General features: G+C 37.9%; 1 protein-coding gene and 1 long non-coding RNA gene across 3 annotated transcripts; both read left to right on the top strand.

Moving 5' to 3' along the window:
• The first annotated feature begins 600 nt into the window (after window positions 1-600).
• On the top strand, window positions 601-1152 carry LOC113775853. The gene is made up of 2 exons (XR_003468945.1): window positions 601-668; window positions 783-1152. It is a non-coding gene; the product is annotated as an uncharacterized LOC113775853 (long non-coding RNA).
• Window positions 1153-19923: 18771 nt separating this feature from the next.
• Window positions 19924-24452, top strand: LOC113775480 (zinc finger BED domain-containing protein DAYSLEEPER). 2 transcript variants are annotated; one of them, XM_027320382.1, is made up of 2 exons: window positions 19924-20230; window positions 21995-24452. In XM_027320382.1, the coding sequence occupies exon 2, from the start codon at window positions 22053-22055 to the stop codon at window positions 24246-24248; it is 2196 nt and encodes a 731-aa protein (XP_027176183.1). In that variant the 5' UTR covers window positions 19924-20230; window positions 21995-22052; the 3' UTR covers window positions 24249-24452. The 2 variants fall into 2 exon arrangements, with proteins under 2 accessions (XP_027176183.1, XP_027176184.1); XM_027320383.1 differs by lacking the exon at window positions 19924-20230 and adding an exon at window positions 21028-21164.
• The last annotated feature ends 1105 nt before the right edge of the window (window positions 24453-25557 follow it).

The raw sequence follows: 25557 nt of genomic DNA, 5'->3' as shown, positions 1-25557 counted from the left end.
TACATGAGCTGCAGTTGAACAATTTAATTTTGGGTTATAACGTTGGAGTAGCTGCCCCACCACAACTAAGCACTAGACACAAGTAAAAGCGGAGGGCAATGTGTGGGCAAGATTTAGCAATAGTGAGTGAGTGAGGAGAACCCTACTATCCCCCTCCCCTTCCGTCTCTATAAAGCTGGGGTTCCACAGATTACATATGCTAGTGTGGTCCATGAGGAATATGTATGGGCATGCCTTCACTTCTTCACACTCCTCTTCCTTTACTCTCAACTCTCTTCCCTCTCCCTCTCCCTCTCCTTCTCCCTCTGAATTTATTGCTTATATCAACGACATCCCTTTGGGAATTCAGAGTCTTTATCTGTATGAGATCTAAGAACTGCAGACTTTGATCATGAATTTTACAAGTCCTGTCATGCTTTTCCACAGCTTTCTTGAACTTCAGCCTGAATTTGATCCATCCATCCATCCACCCATCTCTCTCTCTTTGTCTTCTGGGATTTTTTTCATCAAGCAATGAAGTTCAAGAAAGCTGTGGGAAGACATGGCCACTCAGGACTTCACCCGTTTTACCCCAATTGTGCACAGAATTGCCTGCCTGCACCTGCAGGATGCAGCACAGCTGGTTTTGGTTGTTTCAGATATTATCTCTGCAGGCTGCAGGCCGCGCGGTAATTTTCTCATAATTGTATACTACTTACTCTCCCTCAAAATTCAATGTCCTTTCTTGACGCGATGTCTACAGCATGGTAGTTACCATTATCATTTTATTTTAACATCTGTAGCTACGGTTGACGATGAACCCGGCAAATCCACCAAATTCTGCTCCACGATTGGCGTGAATTCTTCCTTCTCGGTTTAGGTAAACGTCCCTTGTCTTAAAATAGTTAGAATTGCTCGTTATATGCATATTTCAAAGTTCATGCCACAATTGGAGGAATATTAGACGAAAGTCAAGACCACCCAGTTTCCATGACTTCTTACCCTTTCTTTTCTTTCTTTCTTTTTTTTTTACCGCTGTTACAAAACCCTGCATGGCCGTGTAAAACTTCTCCCGTGAAACTCTGATCACTTTTTTTTTTCTTGAATTGCCTGTTAATGCGGCGCAATGTTTTGTTTGATTTCTCATTATTATTTCAAGAGGTAGTTTAGTTATCTATGCTAGCAAGTTTAAGTTACAAAAGTATAATCGAAGTGGTGAAAACTGAAAGATGTTGCAGAGAAGATTCCCTGCCTTTCCTCTTTTTCTCATCAATAATTGGTAGTTCATCTTGTTTGCCCTTTGTTTTCTTGCTTCCCCATCATCTCATGCGTTTCCGTGAAAAAAGGTTAAACTTTGTCATTTTCTGAAAATTCAAAAAAAAATTTTTTACCACCCTCACCTCTCTCTCTCTCTCTCTCTCTCTACACACACTCACACAGTAGCAGTTCAGTACATGCACACGCAGAGACACATATGGATTCTCGCCTTCCTTGATTAATACCCTACGACTCGTCGACTACTACTTTACTACATTAAACAGACCCCTCAAACTTGTGCAATCTTGGAAGTTAAAATATGTCAGTACTAGTGTTCACTAATGCTTGGTGGTTGAACTGATATAGTGCATCAGTAATAGTTATTAGGAGTTTTCAATGCATTTTTTTCAGAGTGGCAGCATATCCTTCTGGGATTATATCAAATTTCCCGTCTATGTTACAACTAGTCCAATGACATATATGATCTCATCATCTAGGGAACTCTCTCCTTTTTTTTTTTTTTGGCCTAAAATTCTCTGAAACAATCTTCAGGCAGCAATTTGCCCGGCTCATCCTTCTCATCTCATCAGTGCACCATTATTAGTCCCTAGATTTTTAAGCTCCATCAGAGTCTGATTCTTCTTGGAAATTGTTGAAATTTTGCATTAACCACGATCAACAACGATGGGAATAGGAATTAAAAGTAAGAGAACAGAAATTAGAAAATGGTGCATAAAAACATACTACTGCTCAGAAGTGAGAATTTAAGGATGCGATTAGACCTGTCACGGGTAGCTGAAATATCTAGATGCGGTTTGGCAAGCAAAGCAGCAGTTTTGATTGGTGGTTGATGGGTAGGTCTGTTAAGATTACTTAAAATAGACCAGACATTGGGGCATGGCTGTCCTGTACCAAGTCTAAAATAGATTTGACATTCATAAAACCCATGAATGCCGTGGAGGTAGAGTTGCCTGCTCCTCTACTATTTTTAAGATTTGTCTGGCTGAAGATGCCAGGAGCTGTGACTCGAGTGTTTGCGTTGAGGGGGTCAGGTTATCACTAGTACTGATTTGGTGTTGCAGTACTAGGGGAGTGGGCAAGAGTTTACTGAGGCAGTTGGAGAAGCAAAGTCATCAGATGATCAGTCCTGAGGAGCTAATGAAAATTAGCCAGCATCTCTGCCTTGGGCTAGTTGTTTTTTTTTTTTTTTTATTATATATATAGTTTTTTTCCTTCCTCAAGTCAGTCAGACCAATCACTTTTCAGTTTCTATTTCCAGTTATTGGTTTGGTTGAAAACTTGAAATGCCAGAGTGACGAGCAATTCATAATCAAGTACGTCTATAATTAATGTCATTTTCTAGTTAATTTTTTATTTTAATCAGTTTGAGTTAATTTACCCTGTGAACCTGGCTCCGGCCCAAGGACCAATTCCCAGTTCGCATAGCACATAACCAACCACCTTGTTGGGAAACTAGATAGGTCCGTCTGCAAGTTTGCTAGCTCAAGGCTTCATCTTCCCATCTATAAAGAAAAATCCAAACCTCATTAACTCGCAATACTCTCGCATTACGAAGCGTATAGGGCATAGATAGCAGGATATCAACGTCTTCTGTTGTGAATTGGGGACTGGAGTGTTGCAGGTCCTTCTTCTTTTTTCTTTTTAATTTATTTTTGTTTCTGAAAGTCCATTAAATCATGGATGAATGATACAAATCAGAACTCATGTCCTACATAGCAACAAATTAGATTCATTGTCCATTCCCTTCAATCTATCATATATGCCATAGGTTTCAGTGGTTTTCGTAGAACTATGTGCGAACTCAAGGACGATCATCTTAATTCTTGATTAGACTTTTTGAGCTAATCTACGAAGCCCTTCCCTAACTACTAGGTATGATGTGATGCAACCCCATGGAAGGCCGATTAAGTTAGGGGAGATGTACAAGAGCGAGTAGCTGCATATTCCTATTTCCTCACACACATGGCGCATAACTTTTGCCATGCGTATTAACAATGAGGCCCAAGATTGTTTTGCTGTATACCTTTCTTTAAGGAACTTAATTTACTTGCAAAGTAAGTTCCCAAGGAGGAGACATTGTGATACCTTCCATGAATGACTGACAAGGTGATACGAAGGTAGCTGTCTTATGAAGCCATTGGACTGTGGTTTCTACTGTTTTGATTGGTAACAACTAACAAAAACACTGCTCGGAGTGAGTTTTCCACAATCATATCAAGAGAAACTCGATCAAAACGGACCAAAACTGCATAGGTCAAAGCCTAAAGGATCAAACTATAACATAGAACTTTAAAACCATTCTTCACTTGTAACCAAAACTAATTAGCAAGTTTACTCTAAAAGCTAGTTGCTCAAACTAGTTAGTTCACCAATAGTGGCTTAGAAAGTACTCAAAGCAAGGACCTGAGAACGGGGAAGGACTGGTTCTCTACAACTAAAACGTAGTATAGCCGTAGCATGTGTATGTACAATGCTCTTTCATGTCCATTTCATGAAAAACATCTTGAAAATGGTTTCAATATGAGAGGAAGATTCTATGATATAACTTGTTAGCAAATTTAAATTAAGAACATGAATCAAAATCATATACCTTTCCAGAGAGCACAGACTTACAATGCCGCGTTCTTTGAAAAACTTGGCCAACATCAGAGTTTCTTATTAGACCATGTAGACCATCCTTTCTAGGTGCCAACTAGAATGTTAAGGTAATCTGCATCTAAATGGTTAAGTGGTTGTTTGGTTACAATTTGCTGACAAAGTTTCGAGCTTTATTCAGGCAAACGGCTTTCAAAGCCAATCAAGAGATTACGTTTTAAGGGTGCCATAGAATCCTCATTGGCTTATCTATTTCAGGTCGAAGTTTTATTACCGATTGGCTTTTTTGCAACAAATCTAAAAGTGTATGTCCCACATTCCCCATGGCATACAAAATCCAGCTACGAATCCACATCAATGATGTAATACTTTAATAAATTCAATCACTTGGTGCAAGGAGCTATGGCATAAGTCTGTCCTTATGCCCCATTATCGACGAACAGAAATGGCAAGTTAACTCCAGCCATCTAGACTACTGGTCATCAAATGTTCTTTGTTTGGCACAGGTGTTGAATCGAAAGCATGAATGGATAATGAGCATTGTTGAATCTCCATCAAATGCTAATTATAAAAACCTACTGTGCAGTTTCTGTAACATCAGGTTCAGCATATTTTAGACTTCTGGACACTTTTTCCCCTTATTGTGATCTTCGGATGCTGCAAATGATTTCTCTAAAATGTCCTAATGTCAACAGACTTGTTTTTTGTATTCCGCATATAGGGGAGTAGTAAGAGTAGCAACATTTTCAAGAAGTCAAGAAGATGGAAAAGAAAGATTCACGTTTGGCCTGATTTCTCTTTCTGTTTCTCTCGTCTTGTCAGTCCATGCATGTAGTTTTGTTTCTCAATGCTTCTCTCTCTCCCTCTCTCTCTCTGATGATGTTCAGTCTCGGCTTGTTCGGTCGTGTTACTTTAACATTGTGTTTATGAGTCTAATGGAGTTCATCGTAGTTTTGCATTAATAAATCCAGCAACATAACTAAGCACATAAAGGGCATTAATTAGCCTTCAGCAGAAATTGATGGCGGCCCTGAATTGGCTGCTTTCTGGGGACAATATGACTTGAGGTTGCGACATATTTCTGCTGAAAGCATACAAAACTGGATCAGTGCCTCTCAAATCGAGTTTTATCCAATTCGGTCCGGTTATTAGAATTTTTATAACATTTGACATGCATTCATACAATTTTGGTGTAATTGTAATTTCTACCCTATCTTAGTTGCATGAGTTGAACCTGCTTACACCAGAGGATGTGACAATAATATGACCGGATAGAATTGGACAACACTTCCAACTTGAAAAGCCCCGGATCCTACAAAAACCTTTCAACCTTTCAAACTGACTACAGCGAAATAAAGTAGGGGGGGAAATGTACAATTGTTACATATCAGCAGCATTTTTCTGGAGCAGGAGGAGGAGGAAAAAGAGATTGGATGTTGCGTCCAGCCAGATTTGGGGCCCTTCTAGTTGATTTCTGTCTTTTTATAACTTTTGGCATAAGTTCATACAATTTTACGTAGTCGTAATTTTTACACTAACTTAGTTAAACGAGTTGACGAGCTCACACTTACGTTTGGGAGAGGGATGAATTAGATGGCTCAAAAAAAAGGTATAAATAAATAAGAAAACTCGAATTCGTACCTCTCACTTACATCTTGAGAGGAGAGGCCCCATATCCTATCCAGTAAGTGCGCAGTGATTTCTTGCATGCAATACACGTACTCGAATAAGGGAAAGATAATTGTAAGATATGTACTAATATGTTTGATTGTTGCAGCACCTTTTAATTCGAGGAGTTAGAGCAGCCATAAAATCACGCCAAGTTTTGCCTCCTCCTAACAGTACTTTACATTAATATATAAGAGCGTGGATCGTGCACGGTCGCATTATTGGTGAATCATTTATAGTTCATCTAATCTGATGATGAGCTGTATGAAGAAGAAGTTGGAAATTAATGCATTACCAAACAATTCTACAAAGAGACAGATCACATGTGATTAAATTTTGATGCAGCAATGCAATGGGAGAAAACTTCTTCATATGAGTACTAATGATGACCTTTACTGAGAAAATAATTGGGGAAAGAGGCCAATGTACGGACAAATAATGGGTGAAGCTTTTTGTCCACGAATCAATCAATATATGTCTAAAATTGTATGCCTAAATAATCAAGGGGCGGAGAAGGCCGTCGTACATTAATGCTTCTCTCAGCTTCTTCGACCCACCCCACCCCCCCCAGAAGAGTTCCCTTCTTCTTCAACAATGAATTGCAAACCAAAAGGGATTCCATTACGTACGGACGAAGAAGTTTATTCATTATTGATCATATATAAATGGGAGGCAGGCTTTTTCAGAAGAAGTATAAATCTATTCGCATTCAAAAAAAAAAAAAAAAATCCCACAAAAACTAAATAGATGGGGGCCGGAATAAAATAGAATACGTACTTCACCCAGAATATTCAAGTGTGTCGCCCACCACACATGTAGAATAAGAACTTACTTGCTGAGAGTATCATACGTTCCTTTCGGTTAAAAAAAAAAAAGAAAAAAAAAACAACACTTGGAGAGAAAGAGAAACAACCAAAGAAGAAGCAATGATTCCGTCCCGAAATGCCGGATCAACAGAATAGTGCTGTCGCTATTAGCAATGCAACTACCACTTGTTGTTAGAGATCTTTATCCAGGAAGACACGTGAATTCTTAACCAAGGCTACCTCTTCCTCTTTCATGCGAAAGTGCCACAACGTTAATGCCACTCACTATGTTGGGAACTTCACTCAAACCCCTTCATGGATGGAATCAACCACTTTAATTCTCCGTGACTGCGAAATCAATCCCCTCCCCCACCCCCCCCCACCCCTCCTTTTTATTTTATAGTAAATCTTATATATAATGTGTATATACTATTACCGTTTGATTCATGATATGTGTATAAAAGTTGAATTTCAAAAAATTTAAATTTTGCATAATTGTTATTCATCCAACGCTGACGCTGACAGTGTATACACGTAAATATGATTATTCAAGGAACGTCATGCAATCAATCATCTTTACAAGCATAATTATATTATTCCAACTGAGGGATCTTTACCTACCTGCTTTTTCTTTCTTTCTTTTTTTTGTGGGCTATTTGTTAATTTGATGACAGAACAGCATCAAATTCATTCATGGTAGGATATAAAATTGGAGTAACAATCAATGATAATGGGTTTGACTTTGATTCGTAAAATTTCATTGACATTCCGAGAGATGATGCCTTCTTGGCTTCCGCTGGCTGCTTTTTTGACACCCATTAATTAAGGGTCGACAATGGTGTCTAATCCTAACTTTTCATCCCCATCACCCAAGGCTCCAAAGCCAAAAGCACGATTAGATGGCGTATCAGACAAATAAATAGCAACTTTTTGACCTGGATATGCGGTGGCTGATTTCAAACCTTAATTAATTACATGTTGAACCCCCATGTTTAACTTTGGACCAACATGCTTATTACCAAACAAAAGCATGACCCCTCGAAAGCACGGCGGCCATTTATACAAAATTATCAAACTTGGTGAAGTTAAAGATTGCAATTTACCGGAAACACAATTCATAAAGTAATGGTAGCTCACATGTGGTGGGTGCTTCATCCTCCACCATCGATCCCATGCATAAAAGTACACAAGAATTAGCTACGAGCCTCAGAAGCCAATTAAAACAGGTGAATGGAGACGCATCCGATTGAATTTGTTGGGGCAGAAGACAACCATGACAGGGAACCGATATTCTTCCTTTTTATCTATTTATTTATTTATTACAGCACGAATTTATTTATTCTTCCTTACGATGACAGAATGGAAAATTTTTACAAGAGGTTTGCACTTTCCATGCCAGCATAGACCGGAACAAATGACAGAAATAGATTCTAACATAATACTGCCTAATACATTAATGTAGGACTCGCAATTCTCACAAGTAAAATTTTGATGTTGAGTTTAGACAGCCTAATGTTTGCAGGTTGGTTTTTTGAATGATGATGCAATGGGCATGGGAGAATTCTGCAAGTGTGCCATGCACAGATTCTACTGTTTTTTTTTTTTTTCCAAGAAAGAAAATGTGGATCTTTCCCAAGCTCTGTAACTGGTGCTTGAATACACATTTTACATGGATGACTTATTTGCTTGCACCATTCCCAGGAAACAGGGATACGATCTTCAGGCATGTCTCGTTTCATCCGGACTTGGAAAAAACCCTAATTTTCTTTTAACCCTTTTCTCCTGCAACATTTGACCAGGTTTTTTCTTTTCCTAGGTGAAACCATTGTCCATAAATAACGCAGTAAATCGATTTGGCTAAAAATTATCAGACCTACAACAACCAAGTCTCCAAATAATATGCTTTATCAGAATTCATACAAATAACCTTAATGTATAAGCTGGTCTAAAACTGAATTGATAGTTACATACATGAAAGAAGGCAATGCAAACCTTGTGGTCCTTGAAAATTGAATGGCCTAAAAACTTGTATGCATATATGGGGGTTCAGAAAATCACACATAATTTTAATGGTAACAAATAAGCATCATTAAAGTTCTTTCCCTTACCTCAACCCCTTGTTGCACCCCCCATCCCCCTCCTACCCACAACAAATAAATAAATAATAAAGATAATAGAAAGGGGTAATTAGGCATTACCCCCCGGTGAATCTATTTGATTGAACGAAGAAAAAATTCATGAGCAGACCAAAGATGAGCTGTCAATGAGAATACATACCAGAGCGGAGAACTATCTAAACCATGGAGACAGTTGCCTGCCTGCCTGAAATGGATCCCAAAAGCGGGACTACAGATATCACCGAAAGACCATCTTGGATCATGTACTTTAAAAAAAAATCTGATATCCTGCTAAATCTAATTGTTCGCTCGAATGTAAGACCATATTTCTGTTCACGAAAACATAGTCAACCATGGAAGTTCCTAGAGAGCACTTTGTAACAAGAATTGTTTCCTAATTTATATGGATGTATGCTATCAAAGAAAAAATAAAATAAAGAGCATTAGCTTTTGAATTAAACATCAAATACAAGCTACCTCATCTCATCTGCAGAACATCAAACGATCTGATCACGCGTCTGCTAGTCTCGAGGGGTAAAAGCTGCAGATGAACATAACTGATAACGGGAGAAACTATTTAGCTTCATACAAAAACAAAACATTCCCTCGCAGGATGGAAAAGTCAAAGGCTGAGAATCTAATAATTCTGTGGTTATACAACATAGGACATCTACATATATATTGTAGTATCCAAAACCTGCATCTACAGGTTCCGGGCCAGACTATAGACGCCGGTAACTATTGTCGTGAACACGAAGGGGAAAGCCAGAAAAAAAAAGAGAAAAAAGAAACAAAACCTGAGATATCATGCAGTTAAAAACTGAAGCCAAAAAATCGGAGCGAGAAGTTTGTTGATCCTATTAGTATCATCCCACAGCTTTATTGAACCGCCATCATCGCATCACCTCCACCGAAGTCTCGCAAGAATCATATTCATGGAGTGATAAAGCCAGATGCAGTTCAAGAAAGCTGTGGAATAATACGAAGAGGACCATATCTAACTGGCTCTAAGCACGCAATATCGGATCTAACCCTAAAAGGGTTTTTTCTGTATGACAAAAGAGACGAGTGTTTTACTGTAAAGAGACTAGTAGTACCAGTATATCACACGAGAGAGAGAGAGAGAGAGATTTGTAGGTATAGGGGAAGACGAAGGGATGGCATGTATATATAGGGAGACTTGAGTTCTTTTTGCCACCAATCCCAAGAAGAATATTGGGCCTTAAAAGAAACTCTCTGAACACTTCCACCACAGCCTGTTCTGTTACCCTATTTAATAACCCGGAAACCCTTTCATCTCAATAATATAATGGTAGTTTTACGACCGCCCTAATTAGAATTGTTCCTGAGCTGTTAGAAATTTGTTATTTGTCTCCTAAACCATTAATTTTAACTCCATATGACTTTATATCATAGTATTCATAGTATTTTTTGCACTGTTTAAATTAATTACTGGGAGAAGATATGGGTAGAGTAGTTGAGAAGAGCGTGCAAGTGAGAGATTTCGAATTTGAAAGAACTCACTTACAGTCTTACATTAAAAAAATTCACAATTTAACAAAATTTCTAATTATTTGTTTTAAACTTTTCATCAAAAGGATTGAAGGGAGTCTTTTCAATCAAATATATCGCAAGAACTAAAGGACTAAGGATCTATCTAACAGGTACCCTATGGGCACTCGGTAAATATATTTTTAGATGTCATATTTTTAGAAATGTAAAATTAATTAGAAAATGTAAATAAATACAATAGAAGTTAGGTAAGATTAAATAGAAAGAATATATAAATACAAGGAAGAATAATAACTATTAGTATCTGTATATACATAGTATTTGGTAAATGCAAATACGTTAACAAATGCCCATGCGCCGTTAAAAAAAAACCCAAGGACTAAAGTTTTTTCGTTCAAAAGTATTCTCTCAATGCAATCCAAAAAAAGGTATTCTTCAAATGACTGTGTTTTCATTTATATCGCAATAGAACTCAGGGCTTTTACTCAGCTAGAGTAATGCACCGCTTAAGTTTATAATTTATAGTATTTTTTTGGGTCCTACATAATATATGGTATTTAAATGTTGCAATTGATAGTTTAAAATGCAAATCGGGACTTGATGGATAATAGTTAACCCTTAGAATGAGCGATCGTCTTTATTTTGGTCTGGACGTAGCCTCTACAATCTGACGGCTGTTGTAGCTTTGAGACAAGGGTCCCACATCAGATCTGTCCATCTTGATGGACGTGTAGTTCCATCGCCACGCGCTGCCAAAATTTCCAGAACCACACAATCATGGATTAAGGTACAGTGTTTTGACACCAAATTATTTGAGTCATTGGCGTTGCATTAACAGCTTCCAAAAACTTTCAACGCCCTCCAAAGTTCAGATCGTGTAAGCCCATCAATTGGAATACAAGAGTATTGTGATTGAAAACTTCGATATAAAAATAAGCTAAGTATATATATACAAAATAAAATAATATTTATTAGTGTGTGTATTCACATGATAAATTAGGTATGATTTAAGCATACTAACAGCGTCTAATGGTAACTAAAAAGTCAGCCGAGGAGAATGATCTGAGAATGATCTAAACAGATTGCTGGTTAAATAGAAACGAATCGACCTGCAATGAGCGAAATGTAAGGGTGTGCATCGAATTCGAATTTGAAAGTTTTCAAAATTTTGGCATATGAATTATCGATCGATTTCGATTTCGAATTCACCAGTTCTGATTTCGATTTCGAATCCGAATTCAATTCGGAATTCGGAAACCTTTTTTGCCTTTTTTTTCTTTTTTGTTAGATGTATTGTTATATAATATAAATTTTATATTGCATATATTATAAAAAATATTATTATATATATAAATGTATATTAATACACATATTATAAAACGAAATTGAAATAAAAAATATTATTATATAAAATAAATAAATAATAATATATATATTATAAAACGAAATTGAAATCGGAAATTCTGATTTCAAAAACTTCATTACCGAATTCGAACCAAATTCGCATAATTCGAAATCGAAAATTCCGATTTCAGTACCGAATTCCGAATTACCGATTTCCAAAATTCCAGTCGATAAATCGAAATTTTTCAATTTTGCACACCCCTAACGAAATGAATCGAGCTGCAATGAGCGAACTATGGGACTAACTCCTTGTGGTAGCTCCAACGCTCAAGTCAATTTTAAGGGTTCAATAGCACTAAATGACTTTGTATTGAGTTCTGTACCTTTCTTAGTTCAACCCTTTGCCATTTATAAGGCTTCCTTTGATAGATTGTGGTGATATTGAGTTTATTCTCTAACCCCACAATAGTTATCACGTCCTAGAGTACGAGTCTCGTTAGGTTATTAGAAGTAGAGTTCTCCTTGAGTTCAAGCTTTGGCCTTACCCCGAGAACCCTAGACTAAGATGCTTGTTGCTCTGCTTCTGTTCGAGAAAGGTCCAAGCAAGACACTTCAGCCCTGACAGGTGTTCGTAGAGGGTTTCTTTCTCTATAGTAACCATCAGAAAAATTCTTATAATTTTTATTTCTAACATTACACCGTCAAGTTTAATGCCACAAAGCACAAGCCTTTAGATGTTAAAATATGATGTTCAAAGAAATTTTATTTCTAAAAAAGATCCGTGATTAGGTGCATGGCATATCTACTTTTCAAACTAGTTCATCACATGAAAATTGTGATTGTAATTTTGTTAGTTGTTAGAGCAAGCTTTAAGGGCAATTAAGTTCCGTGAACTCTAGATAACTAGACGTAGTGATCATGCGTGGAGGGATTCATGTGAACCAAATCAAAACAACTCAGGGTATACATAGAAAAACTGTATTTTGATCCTAAAGTGTCAACTGATTTGTCGAAAAATCTTTCCAAAATCACCGTGATTTAATGATTCAATCATATACATGTCCAGGATTTGTAGCGCATTGCTTATGTTTATCCACAAGAGATCAAATGTAGAGATGAAAATATTTACAAGAAATTTGCTAATCATTGGTTGCGATAACCTTGCTTATTTTGCCGAAAGGTATAGTAAAATTCACTGTTGATGGGAATTCAAGGATACAATATGTAGGAACTCTTTTTTTTTTTTTTTTTTGAAGTTTAAAGTCAAGATTGCAAAACCCGTATGATTGTAAAGGTACAATATAGCATAAGAACAATGATTTCGATTTTGAGAGGTAACTGCTCATTCACATTACATGAAAGGGCATAAAATTCTTATAAATTTCTATATATGGTGTCTTTCCTATGTTTTTTTTCTTTTTATTTATGTAATGAATTTTCTCTCTCCTAAAATTTTTTAATAAGATTTTTTTCCTCTCCTTAGGCCCCGTTTGGATTGCATTTTCCATGATTTTTCATGAAAAAATTACTGTAGGAATTTGATGTATATGAGAAAAAAAGATAATAAAAAAATATGATCACGAAAAATCACGCAATTTTTTGGCAGAAAATGACAATCCAAACAAGCAAGGTATTTCTTAAAAAAACAAAGGGCATATGGCTGTGACTTGTGGCCAGTTAGGAATCCTAGGCAATTTTATGTACCGTCACTTATGAACATGGCACAAGAATGGAGAAAAGTGGATTTATTTGCCCGAAGACGCGTTGGTTGATATATTGTAATCTGAAATAGTGATAAATCAAATCAATTTAGCTATTTTCTGCACTGTTCCTCTACGCTCGTGTACCTTTTCATGCGTCATACTTCAAAAAGGCCAAAAAGAAATTGATGATTCTGTTTCGAATTGATCGCCAATGAAGCCGACTCTACCTTAACTAATAATGAACAACCTGTGAAGTGAAAAATCTATTATCCTTCGTTACCGTATTAATGGTTTACAGTTCCCTCGATCAGGTTGTTGCCATTTTTTCTGTCTTTGCGATTCAATATAAGCTTCGTTACGTGCTTAAGAAATTAAGGGTGTTTGAATTCATTAAGTTATTAAACTGTTAAATATTAAATATAATATATTTGAATGGATACATGAATAACCTATCACTTAGCCCCGTTTAATAACCCAATTTAACATTTAAATTTAATAGATTCAGATCTAACATATTCAAACCGTTTGATAACAAAAAATTGAACATCTAAATTAATTAAGTGGCACTGAATTTTCTAGGCAAAACTTGCTCTCAAAATTAAGTAATAGACTATTCACTTATTACTGAATGTGATATGCACTCAATTACATTAAATTTAATATTTAACAATTCAATAACTTAATATATTAAGATTTTAATTTTCATATTTCAAACTTCAGACTTTAATTTTATCAAATGCACCCTAATTTGTCTCTGTAATCATAGAGTCAACACCAAAAACAAATTGATTTCCCTTGTGATTCTTCAATTTTGCATTTTCAAAAGGATTTTTTTCCAATTGGTAGGCACTGTTTTTGATAGCCTACATCACATCTTTATAATTATATACATTCTCTATTAAATTTTACATTTTTAAAATATTAACACTTAAAACTTCATCTTAACAAATACTCACAGACCACTTTTTTTTTTTTTTTGTAGAGTTTCTTTTTAGCAAAAGAATGGTAGGATTTAAGAAAGGAGGAGGAGTATTGGAATCCATGACCCCTAACTCTTGGGATCTCAACCTCAGCCCTGCAACCTTTCTAAAAGGTAGTGAAACTTAAAGCCAATTTTATTCATTTACTTATTCAATTACCACTGAATCTGGATTATAAAATACAGTTGGTGATTCATGGAACCCAACACTCTACCGCACATAAAATTCAGAAGGATTACAGGCATGTTGCATTGGCAAACATGAATTACTGAATCTGGAATGCGAGAGTGCAACACAACTTCCATGAGATGAAAGTGGGAAAAAGCAATGCTTATAACAGAAACACGTTAGGGGGAGGCCTAAAATTGTTTAATTAGAGGGGGAATGGGGGATTAAGGAAATGGGGTTTGCGGGGGATAACGAAAGAAAGGATGCAATGGTCTCACATGGCGGCATGTGAGGGTGACCCACTGTGGGAACGTGTGTAAAAAATGACATGCACCCCGTTTTTCCCGGACGAAGGTCTCGCTGTCGGGTATGGACGCTGATGCTTGTATCTGTACGAGATCCACCTCCACCTCAAGTGCTCCTCCCTCCAAAACCCACACCCCCTACGCCTTTTCTTTTTTTTTTTTTCCTCTTATTCATCATCTTCTCCTTCTTCTTTTGTGTTCGTGGGTTCATTTTATAATTGTACAGCTGCACGCTGATGGTGTTAAGAAATGGGTATTGTGTTCGTGTGGGTATGAGTAGTGTGTGTTGTGCGTGTGAGGCTGGGACAGAGACAGCGACAGAGAGGGAGATAAAGACTTTCTAGTAGTATTCTATAATCCAATACAGCCTTGTTCATGGAAGTTAGTGGGTTCTTCTAGTTTAAGTTAGCTGGCAATCACTTCTTAATTTAGTTGATTAGTGTAGTGAAATTCACCTGCTTTTCATTAGGCTGTAAATATGCTTTTTTGTCGTTTGATTTCATCATTAATTTTAGCAAGTACTACCATTTCTATTAAATTTATCACCATTAATCACTTCTGAATTGCCAGCACTTTCAAAGTGAAGAAGCTTTTAGATTTTTGCAGGCAAAGCAACACTAAATCTGAGCTGAAAAATAGAAGAATCCTTGATATGTAATGTAATACACTGATCATTCTTATCCAAATCAAAATATAACTTGTGAAGTACTACTAGTAATGTATAATTAGCGAAAGCAAATATATTTCTAGAACACAACTGAGAGGTAACTAGCTAGTAAAATGCTCATAAATTAAGGAAACTGGACATCAAATAATAAAATAAGGCAATAGGGTTCTTGTACATTGCCAGTTTTTGTAGCTCTAAAATTCTTCGGTTGGAGATCTTAGACCTTTTTGCTATAGGGTTCCATCTTACAGAAATATTTAGGGAGACAATGGTGGGGAAGAGAGACCATTTTTTTTTTTTATATTTAAAAGTGTGCAATTGACGGACGTTTTGGAAAAGCTAAACTTTTCTTTCTTTCTTTTTTTTTTTTAAAAAAAACCCTTTCAATAATATTAATAATGCTTGAAAAGTTGAAGAGGGGCGGCTGTAATTGTAAACACAGCGAGGCTCTGCCGGTGAGTCAGAACAAGAAAGACCGTTACAAAAAATTAATAATGTTGTGACTGCAGCAAGGGAACAATAACGCCACCGAAGCAAAGGTGCATGGACACTGACCCCTTTTTTTTTTTTTTTTCTTTCCTTTAATTTTTTCCCTTTAATTAATAAAACCGTACATGATGAAGGACGGCAACTGTGTTCCAGCCAGGAGAACATATCCACCTCAATCCAACCAATCTATAGTCTGGATTATTTTACAAAAAAATTTCTGGAAACGGCATATTTATTTTAGCCAATGGTAAAAGAAGGGAAGGGGAAGAAACAGTAGGCCGGGCATCTGTAAAACGGAGACGAGTGTATTTTTCTACAATTGGGAAATGACAAGTGAAGGATTACTTAACAAGTAATTGGGAGTATGTATATTACTTTCAGAGCAATATATAATTATAGATTAAGTCCCTCTCCATCACTGGCAAAGGTACATGAACTATTAAGTGCCTCTCCATTACTTTCAGAGCAGTATGTTTGGATTGCATTTTTCGTCATTTTTCATAGAAAAATTATTGTACCGATTTGATTTATGTGAGGGAAAAAGGTGATAGAGAAATGTGATCACGGAAAACGACAATATTTTTCCGACGGAAACAAGCAATCCAAGCGTAGCCTTGACTTAATAGTTAGAATTTCCTATGCAGAAAAGATAAGATGAAAAAAAGAGTCTTGCTCTTGTTTGTGACAAACGATTGGAAGTCAACGTAATAATGAACCTAACGCATGCCACATTTATCCCATAGCAGATCAAAGATGCCAGAGTCTGAAATTTTGAACGTCAGAGTCGAGATTAGATCATTTTAATTTGGCATCTGGTTTAGTCGACATCTATACATTTATTTGGAGGCCAGTCTTTAAAAAGTCAACCTCGGTAAATTATACTCGTTAATGAGGAGGCGAGGCAGCAGCAGAATTTACTTTGGCATTATCATAGCTCGGATCTATATGCCGAAAGTCAAGCCTCATCTTAGACAAAAAGTCATGCGAGTTTCGAAGGCGTTTAACTTGTTGGTTTGTTTAACCAAAAAAAACCCTTCTTATGTTTTAGACGTGGTTGATTTCGGAGCGTAGCAATTCTTGACAAAAACCTAAATAATAATGTAATAAAAAATTTCAAAGCTCTGTGTTGAATTGGATCCTGAATGAGAGTACTTCAAACTACTGAAGCAGGCCCAAGGAAGGAAGGGATTCGTACGTTGGAATAGAGCAAGAATCCAAGATAATTTGCGGGGAAGACAATAATAATGGTGGTGTAGGGGATTGCAGGTAAGTACGTGTACCTTTTGGGGACAATTGCATGGAGAACCATGCACTCTTTTGTCAGCATATCAAGGAATTCTTGTGTGCATATATGCTACAAAGACATAATGCCCGAGACAACGATTTAAAAGACCACACTGTCGTTTTGATTTAACCCACGACTTTGTCTTTCCCATCGCCAGTCAGGACTCTGGACACTCTGTTCAACCATCTCTTGCTTCGCTTTTTTAAGAGCCGCACTTTTCTTTGCTTCGACCTATTCTCCCCTTTTCAATTTGTATCTTTTTTTTTAAAAAAAAAAAAAAATTTCCTGTTGTTAGGAAGTGAACAATCGTGAACATCATTGCATTTCAATTAACTGCCCTTGTAGTTTTCCTGCATTCAATTTGTCCGCTTTTGAGTAATAAAGGGCAGGAGTATCTTAAAAGAACCACGTACACATTATAGAATGTAGGTTGTAGTTTTCCTTTTGTTGCATAATGAAGAATTTAAAAGAAAGCCGCGAGGTGTCAACTAGTGGGCATGTCGATATGAGGTCCCCGAGGAAAATAGTTTGGGAGTTGGGAGGAAACAAGAAAGTCTGAAGCTCAATTTTCCTGTCTTTTTTTTTTTTCCTTTGGGTTGGAAATGAAATGATTTTATTAAGCATAGGGGAATGACATTCGTAGACAACAAAAGATTATTGAAAGTGTGCGCAATAAACAAAAAATTATGTGGTGTAGACAACAGAGAATATCATTTTTTGGTGGTTGATTGTTGTGCAAATGATTTCTTTTTTTTTCTTTCATTTTTTGGTACAAAACGATTTCATGCAAACAAAATCTTCTGTTCATTAAGCTTAGAATTGCTTCAGTTGTAGTCCTATCACTAGCGCAAATGTTCAATTCATGGAATATATAGTACTGTTTTACCATACTAAGAATTAATGTTCTTTATCAACTGTCCATCAACTTTGTCCAAAAATGTGCAATCAGCTCAAAGCTTAGATTTGTTCTTTCCATGATCTTTTGAAAAAAAAAATAATTCTTGTTTCAAGTGAATTACTACTGATTGATGATGCTTCTCCATTGGAGGAAATGCTCATATTTCTAATGGCCTGCATGGTCATGACCGATCCATATTTATTGGGAAGCATAATAAACTGATGACATTATTCATAGACTAGCGGTACGCCTTGAAAGTAACCCTTTCCTTTCCTTTCCGTCAATGTCTTGAAAGAAGAGTAGTGGCTGTGGCTAACTTTTGAGTCATTGGGCTGAAGAATTATTGAGATCTTTTTTTCATTACGTAATGGGGTCTGTTAAGTCACTATATCCCCAGCTCATTATTACGATTTTAAAAAAAAAAAAAAAAGAAGAGAGAAAAAGAAATGTTAAGTGATCCATGAAGGAACATCAGCGTTACGGGTTAAATGTTGGCCGAATTGTTTGTTTGTCTGTTTGTTCGTTCAAAACTCAAAAGCCTTATTAGCCCAAAGTCTTTTTTGCTAAAGGGAGGGACCATACATTATATATATGACCGCTGCTTCTTCTAGTCCGAGGACACCAATACCATCGGCTGCCACCAATATTAATAATGTCCTTAGAGTTGGTTGGGTGATCCAAAATCATACGCTGCTGCTACTATTTCTCCATCATAGACTTTCCTGTCAAGAATAATATTCACAAACTTGAAATATTTATCCTTAGTAGTGATGTGCTTAAAGCTGTTATGAGCAACAGATGCTGCTGCTGCTGAGGAGGAAGGCATACAGATTATGGTCAAATAATTTCACGGATTTGATTTAAATGCTTTGTGAATTTTATGAAAGCCACATCTCTCAGAACGGACCGACACCAAGAAAAATCGTTTCTTTTCTTACTCGAACGATTGACACACACACTCTCGAGGCCTTGACGAGTCTATTACTTCAGCCATACCCCAATCTCTCTCCTTTTTTTTTTTTGTACAACTTTATGTTATGAGAAAAAAGGGGTACTGGTCTTGGAATCTTATTTTGTTATCGGTTCTTTAGAGTCTGTGTTTGGATTGTAATTTTTCAAAGAAAAATTGCTACGTTTTCGAATGACAAATTACCTTTTTACCTCATAAATATCAAATCGCAATAGTAATTTTTCTACAAAAAAATTCAGAAAAATGCAGTCCAAACAAAGCTGGGTGCCGACCATTTATGTCAGCCAGCAATTCTTTTTTTTTTTTCCCCCTTTCCTTTAAATTGATTGAGAATATTGTGGATGTTTAGAAAATGTATGCCTAAAATTTTGGACTCCATCAAAACCCTCTTTACAATAACATGTCTTTAATTAATAACATATGGTATACACTCCAGTAGCATCAAAACCTTGATTTTAAATTGGAGAAGACTTGCTTGGGGTCAAGCAAGCAGCAACCCACCTAATACACGCCAAAAGACCTTGGAAAAATCTTTTCTATCTCTCAAGTGTATGAACCAACCGATCCTGCCACAAAAAAAAAAGGCCTTTGTAGTTGTGAGAAAGAGAGTGATGGTGCTTGGAATTGAGATAGAGACAAGGAATGACAATCCCACCCACTCTCCCCGGTGAAAAATGAGGATGCATCACATCCCATGATCCCATATGGAGTATCATATATGGTCCAGATCCTCAATATCTTCACCAGGACTCTGAAATATTTTGCCTTGGGCTAATTTCAAAATTTCCAAAAAAGATTCTTTCCCCAAGTGTAGGCCCCCACCATAGAAATAGAGTCCACGGAGCACTCCAGTGGGCTACACGTACGCCATACCCACCCCTCCCCGCACCTTGTGCACCCCGTCCTCCCCCTTTGTCCCTCTAAAAAGTCCACCTAACCATCCCCTAAAGGTGGGCTGTGGTCCGCCCAACCATCCCAGAAAAGGCACATCAAAATTCTTTTCACAAATCCCATTAGAGCACGTTACTTGGTAGACTAGTGTAGTAGTCTTTGTTCTGTATGCAGGAGGAGAACACACAGTTACACACGCATGACTTTCACACAGTAGAACAATAAATGGACCTCAAAGTCCATATCCAATACACTTTAATTGTGGTATCGCTCCCCCATTGAATCTTATCACTTCTTTAGTCCTAACCAACCCCAAAGATTAACACACCGAAACGGTCCAATTGGATTGCTCGGGTTCAAGCCCAATTCTCTCTTTCTCTCTCCTCTCTCCTCTCTCTCTCTCTGCTCCTCCTCCTCCTCTCTCTCTCCTCCCCCTCTGCAGAAACCCTAGATCTGGCTCTGCAAATCGTAGGTTCAGCTCTAGATTTGCTGGAAGATACCGCTTTTCTTCCTGGGTTCCCCTCAAAATCGAGTTTTTTCCATCTGGGTCTTTGTCAAAACGAGTTCTTGTGCAGGTTTGAACTTTCCCTTCTTTTTCTTGAAAACGCGGAAATCTGACCGCTTATTTTCTTCATTTTTTCTGTCCCGTTTTCTTGTGATTTCATTAGAATTTTCTTTTCGTTGGTCGGTGGATTCAACCGATTTTACCTTTTGTTCTCATTAATTCTCCAATTTCCTTTCTTTTTCTTGGTTCTCATGTTTGATAAAAGTGTTGTACGGTATCGTCTTCCTATGTTGTTTGGCAGATGATTTACAGAGTTGATCAAGAGTTCTTTCATTCCCCCCCCCCTTTCTGCGTCTGGTATTTTGGTTTGCGAACTTCTGTTTTTCCTTTTCCATCTTTCAAATTTATTTTCCCCGCCTCAGTTGTAGCATCATTTAATTACTTTGTTTACCAGAGTAGCCCGATGAATTCCTCGAAGAAAGAGGAGTCCGACCAGTCCAAGAGAGGAGTTTCGTCTTGACTTTGTCTATTTAGGCACTGATGAAGAACCAAAACCATGTGGTTCTTTCTTGCTTTGGGGGGTCTCTAGTATTTTCTGGGCTGTTCTTTTAGATTCTTTGTTGAAGCCCATCTGTAGATCTGTTTTTGCTTCTGTCTATGATTGTTGACCTGTTGTTAGCCCAGTCAAATACAGAATGTCCTTTTTAACCCTGTTCGTGACCTTTTTTAGTAACGGGCCGTGATTTTAGCCCATGTAACGTATTCTGTCCGCGAGGGGCTGTTTTGTCATAAACAATATATTATTAAATATTATTCCTGCCCTGGGCCCTGAGAACTCCAGGACCTGGTGTTGTGGCGGCACACTTAACACTTCACTACCACATATAGAAGGCACAGCCCATTCTTTTTCTGAGATGGTTGGATCCATTCGAGTCTATTAACAGTTGCTATAACATATTTTGTTTTCCTTCGGGGGACAAATTTTTACTAGTATCACTGGGAAGGTGGCCTCGTCATCTGAAATTTTTTTTCTTTAAGTAAATTAACCGTTGCCCAATCAATTTTGCCTTGGACGTTTTCTTCTCTTATTTCCCCCCACCACGGGAAAAAAAAAAAAAGGCGACTGTTTGATACTAGATGTTTGTGTTGTAGCTTATTTCCTGCAGCTTCACTTGTTAGGTTTTTCTTCACTTATCAAAGGTGTTGTCTTTGTGTTGTCTTAACAATAGGAGTAGGGTGGGGGAGAAATGGTAATAAGCGTGATGCCTGGACCTAAATATGGGGCATTCGTTTGTGGAAGACTGTAGCTTTGACCAGGGCACAGATGAAATACTGCTGATGCCTTGGGCACAGATGATTTTTATCGTTCCCTGGAATTGAAAAGCTTTTGTGCATGCATCATTTATGGGTTCTTTCCTATGTTTTCCTGCACTTTATGGGTTCTTTCCTACTTTAAACATGTTAAAGATTTGTTATAATGATGTGTCAAGTCTGTTAGTGCAACTTTCTTCCACAGATTATGCCACTTATGCTTTGTGTTTGTCGTGGTTATGCACAGGGGTCTTTCTTTTGCCACACATTGCAAGTAGTACTATTTTGGCTTTTTGTTCGAGTCCACATATTTTATTTTAGATGAATTGAGATTATTCATGGTTTTAGGTTTGCCCTCGCACTGGTGTGTGCTTATGAAGGATCCTTTATTCTCATGCGCATTCTTTTATATCAACCTTCTTTAATAATGTGTAACCTCTACCTCACATGTTCTGTTTATGTGTTCATGTATTGTCGGCCATCGAGTCTCGTTCTTCATTGCAGTTGCTGTTCCATTTTCCAGGTATTCTGTTTTGGAATAATCCTGCCTGCAGTAGAATTTAACTTCTTTTGGCCTCAAGATGTCAACCCCGACTGTTGATGCACCAGCCCCTGATTTCAAGCCTGATACGGCTGCTGATATGACCGCCGATATCCCCACTGATATGACCACCGATATCACTACTGATGTGACCACTGACATCACCGCTGATGTTGAGATGCCTACTGCTGCTGCAAACAATCAGATTGTCCCAGTTGAGCCACAGCCCAACAATATAGAAACACCACCAAGCATCCCAGAAACTCAACCTAACAAGCGTAGAAAGAAGAAGTCTATAGTTTGGGAACACTTCACCATTGAAACAGTTGGTGCTGGTTGTCGAAGGGCATGTTGTAAGCAATGCAAGCAATCATTCGCATACAGTACGGGCTCAAAAGTAGCAGGCACTAGTCATCTTAAACGCCACATTGCTAAAGGAACCTGCCCAGTTGTCCTTCGTAATCAGGAGAAAAATCAGTCCAGCCCATTTAGTGCACCTTCAAAAGTTGGTGGATATGGGGCAGGTACTGATACTCCAAGACGTCGTTACAGAACTACTGCAGCACCTTACGTTTCATTTGATCCTGACCGTTGCCGTGATGAGATTTCTAGGATGATAATCATGCATGATTACCCCCTTAACATTGTTGAGCATCCAGGCTTTGTTGCTTTTGTTCAGAATCTTCAGCCTCGATTCGATATGGTGAGTTTCAACACTGTCCAAGGGGATTGTGTAGCAACCTACCTCAGGGAAAAACAGTCCATTCAGAAGGTGATTGAAGCAATGGCAGGACGTATTTGCCTCACCCTGGATATGTGGTCTTCTTGCCGAGGACTAGGCTATGTCTTTCTAAGTGGGCATTTTATTGATAGTGAGTGGAAAATGCACAGGAGGCTTCTCAATGTCATCATGGAACCTTATCCAGATTCAGATGCTGCTTTCAGCCATGCAGTTGCTGCTTGTTTATCAGATTGGAGCATGGAGGGAAAGTTATTCTCTGTCACCATAAATCAGTCCTTGAGTGATGCTGCAGTTGATAATTTAAGAGCTCTACTGTCTGTTAAGAACCCTCTTGTTCTCAATGGTCAGCTCTTGCTGGGCAATTGTCTTGCTAGAAGTCTGAGTAGCATTGCCCAAGATGCATTAACGTCTGTGTTCGGAACGGTTAAGAAAGTTAGAGACAGTGTGAAATATGTGAAAACTTCAGAATCCCACGAGGAGAAGTTTCTTGAGCTCAAGCAGCAACTTCAAGTGCCTAGCACAAAAGTTCTAGCCATCGACGACCTAACTAAATGGAACACAACATATGAAATGCTGTTGGCTGCATGTGAACTGAAAGAAGTTTTCTCATGTCTGGATACTTCAGACCCTGATTACAAAGAGGCACCGTCACTGGAAGACTGGAAGCAGGTGGAGACTCTGTGCACGTACCTGAAACCCCTTTTTGAGACGGCTAACCTCCTGACAGTCCCGACTGTTCCGACAACAAACACATTCTTCCATGAAGCTTGGAAGATTCAGTTGGAGCTTGGACGTGCAGCAGGAAGCGAGGATCCCTTCATTAGCAGCCTCACCAAATCCATGCAAGAGAAATTTGACAGGTATTGGAAGAGTTGCTGCTTTATATTAGCAATTGCTGTGGTCGTGGATCCCAGGTTCAAGATGAAGCTCGTGGAATTCAGTTTCTCCAAGATCTACAACGAAGAGGCTGCCACATACGTAAAGATTGTTGATGAGGGCATCCACGAGCTGTTCCTGGAGTATGTTGCGCTCCCGCTGCCACTGACCCCAACGTATGTCGAAGAAGCAAATAACGGTACCGTGAAGGCTGAGGATCCGCAAGGAGGGAATCTGCTAGCGTCAAATGGGCTTGGGCTCACGGATTTCGATGTGTACATCATGGAGACGACGAGCCAGCAGTCAAAATCAGAATTGGATCAGTACTTGGAGGAGTCTTTGCTGCCTCGGGTTCATGAATTTGACGTCGTAGGGTGGTGGAAGCTAAACAGAATGAAGTACCCAACCCTTTCAAAGATGGCTCGTGATATCTTGTCAATCCCAGTCTCCACCGTGCCGGTGGGCTCAGTGTTCGATACTGTGGGCAAAGAGATGGATCGTTACCGGTGTTCATTGCGACCGGAGACGGTGGAAGCTCTGATATGCGCCAAGGACTGGATTCAGGGCGAGTCTGTTGGTACTTCAATTGTACCTGTAAAAATGGAAGTACCTATTTAGGTTTTGTTTTGTTACTTTGTACCATGTTGTCTCGCCTCGTGTTTTAGGATATGACATTTTTCTAGGCTGGCTTATGTATTTGCTCTTGTTCTTGGAAAAAAAAAGGGATATATGGAACCTCTTATTGTACCATAGACAGACATTTGGGTCCATTAGGATTAGATGCTTAAATGGTAGGAGGAGTTAAAATTGGTTGTTTGTGAATTGTGTTACCGAGTCATCGGCTGATTGTTAACCAAGTTGGTAGCTTGTGGGCCAAAGATTGTGCCCAAACCCAAACGCGAGAAAGGAAGAGGAGGTTGATTACTGAGTTGGGTAGCGAGTGGATTTGGTTCAGGCCATGACCATCTCAGGTTGGGCAATCAACGCTCTATTCCGACTACATTCTCTACTGAAGACTGAGTGGAGGTGTTGTGTTTGTTATCGTATCTACGATTTTAGAGTAGTGTAATTTGGGCTGTGCGTGATTCGACTGACTGGTTGGTTATAGGCGTTCATTTTGCTACTATATGATTATTGGTCTGCAGCGCTTGAAAGGGTTTCTTCTCTGAAAATCAACTGAATAAATTTTGTGATGACTAATGTCAAGAAAACTTCAATTTGGATGATTCGCGAGTTTCGGCCTCTGTTATAAACATCTTAGAGTATCATTCCTTCAATTTGGAACAATTAAAATCACAAGATGAATAGCTAAATACCATAGCTCTGCTTATACACATACTCCCATGGTTTGTATGTACCCTTGAGAAACCAACCACGGTTTTAGTGAATCACCATCTTTTCTTCTTTTTTGTATAACTAGGGGGTGGTACCGCGCCATGCGCGGTATAAGTCTAAGGATTGCCCAGAAACCTGTAGAATTTGTGTGAGAAGAACTTAAATGTTTATATACGTATTGATTTTTCGTTTGTGGTAAATTCTTTGTACAGGAAAACTTCATTCGGAAATTGTGAAATATTATAATCTGAATGTTTGGGTCAATTAGAAGAACTTAAATGTTTATATACGTATTGGTTTTAGGTTTGTATTGATTAAAAGTCGATACGTCATTTAAGGTAAATTATTTGTATAGGAAAAAATCAATTGGAAATTGTGAAATATTATAATCTGAATGTTTGGGTCAATTATATTTGTTTTAATATTGGGATAATCGCAGATATTTAATGTAGAGTTGCAATTTTTTTGTAAAATAAATAAGTATGCAATAAAGGAGGAATATAAAGCTGAAGATAACAAAATAGTAGATATAGTTATTGTCTGCAGCAATTATGATTAGATACGTACAGTAGAGAACACATTAATGGCAACA

Source organism: Coffea eugenioides, chromosome 6 (assembly GCF_003713205.1).
Source record: "Coffea eugenioides isolate CCC68of chromosome 6, Ceug_1.0, whole genome shotgun sequence".
NCBI lineage: Eukaryota > Viridiplantae > Streptophyta > Magnoliopsida > Gentianales > Rubiaceae > Coffea > Coffea eugenioides.
Note: the sequence above shows the minus strand (reverse complement) of the source record. Positions and strands in the feature narration are given on the sequence as shown.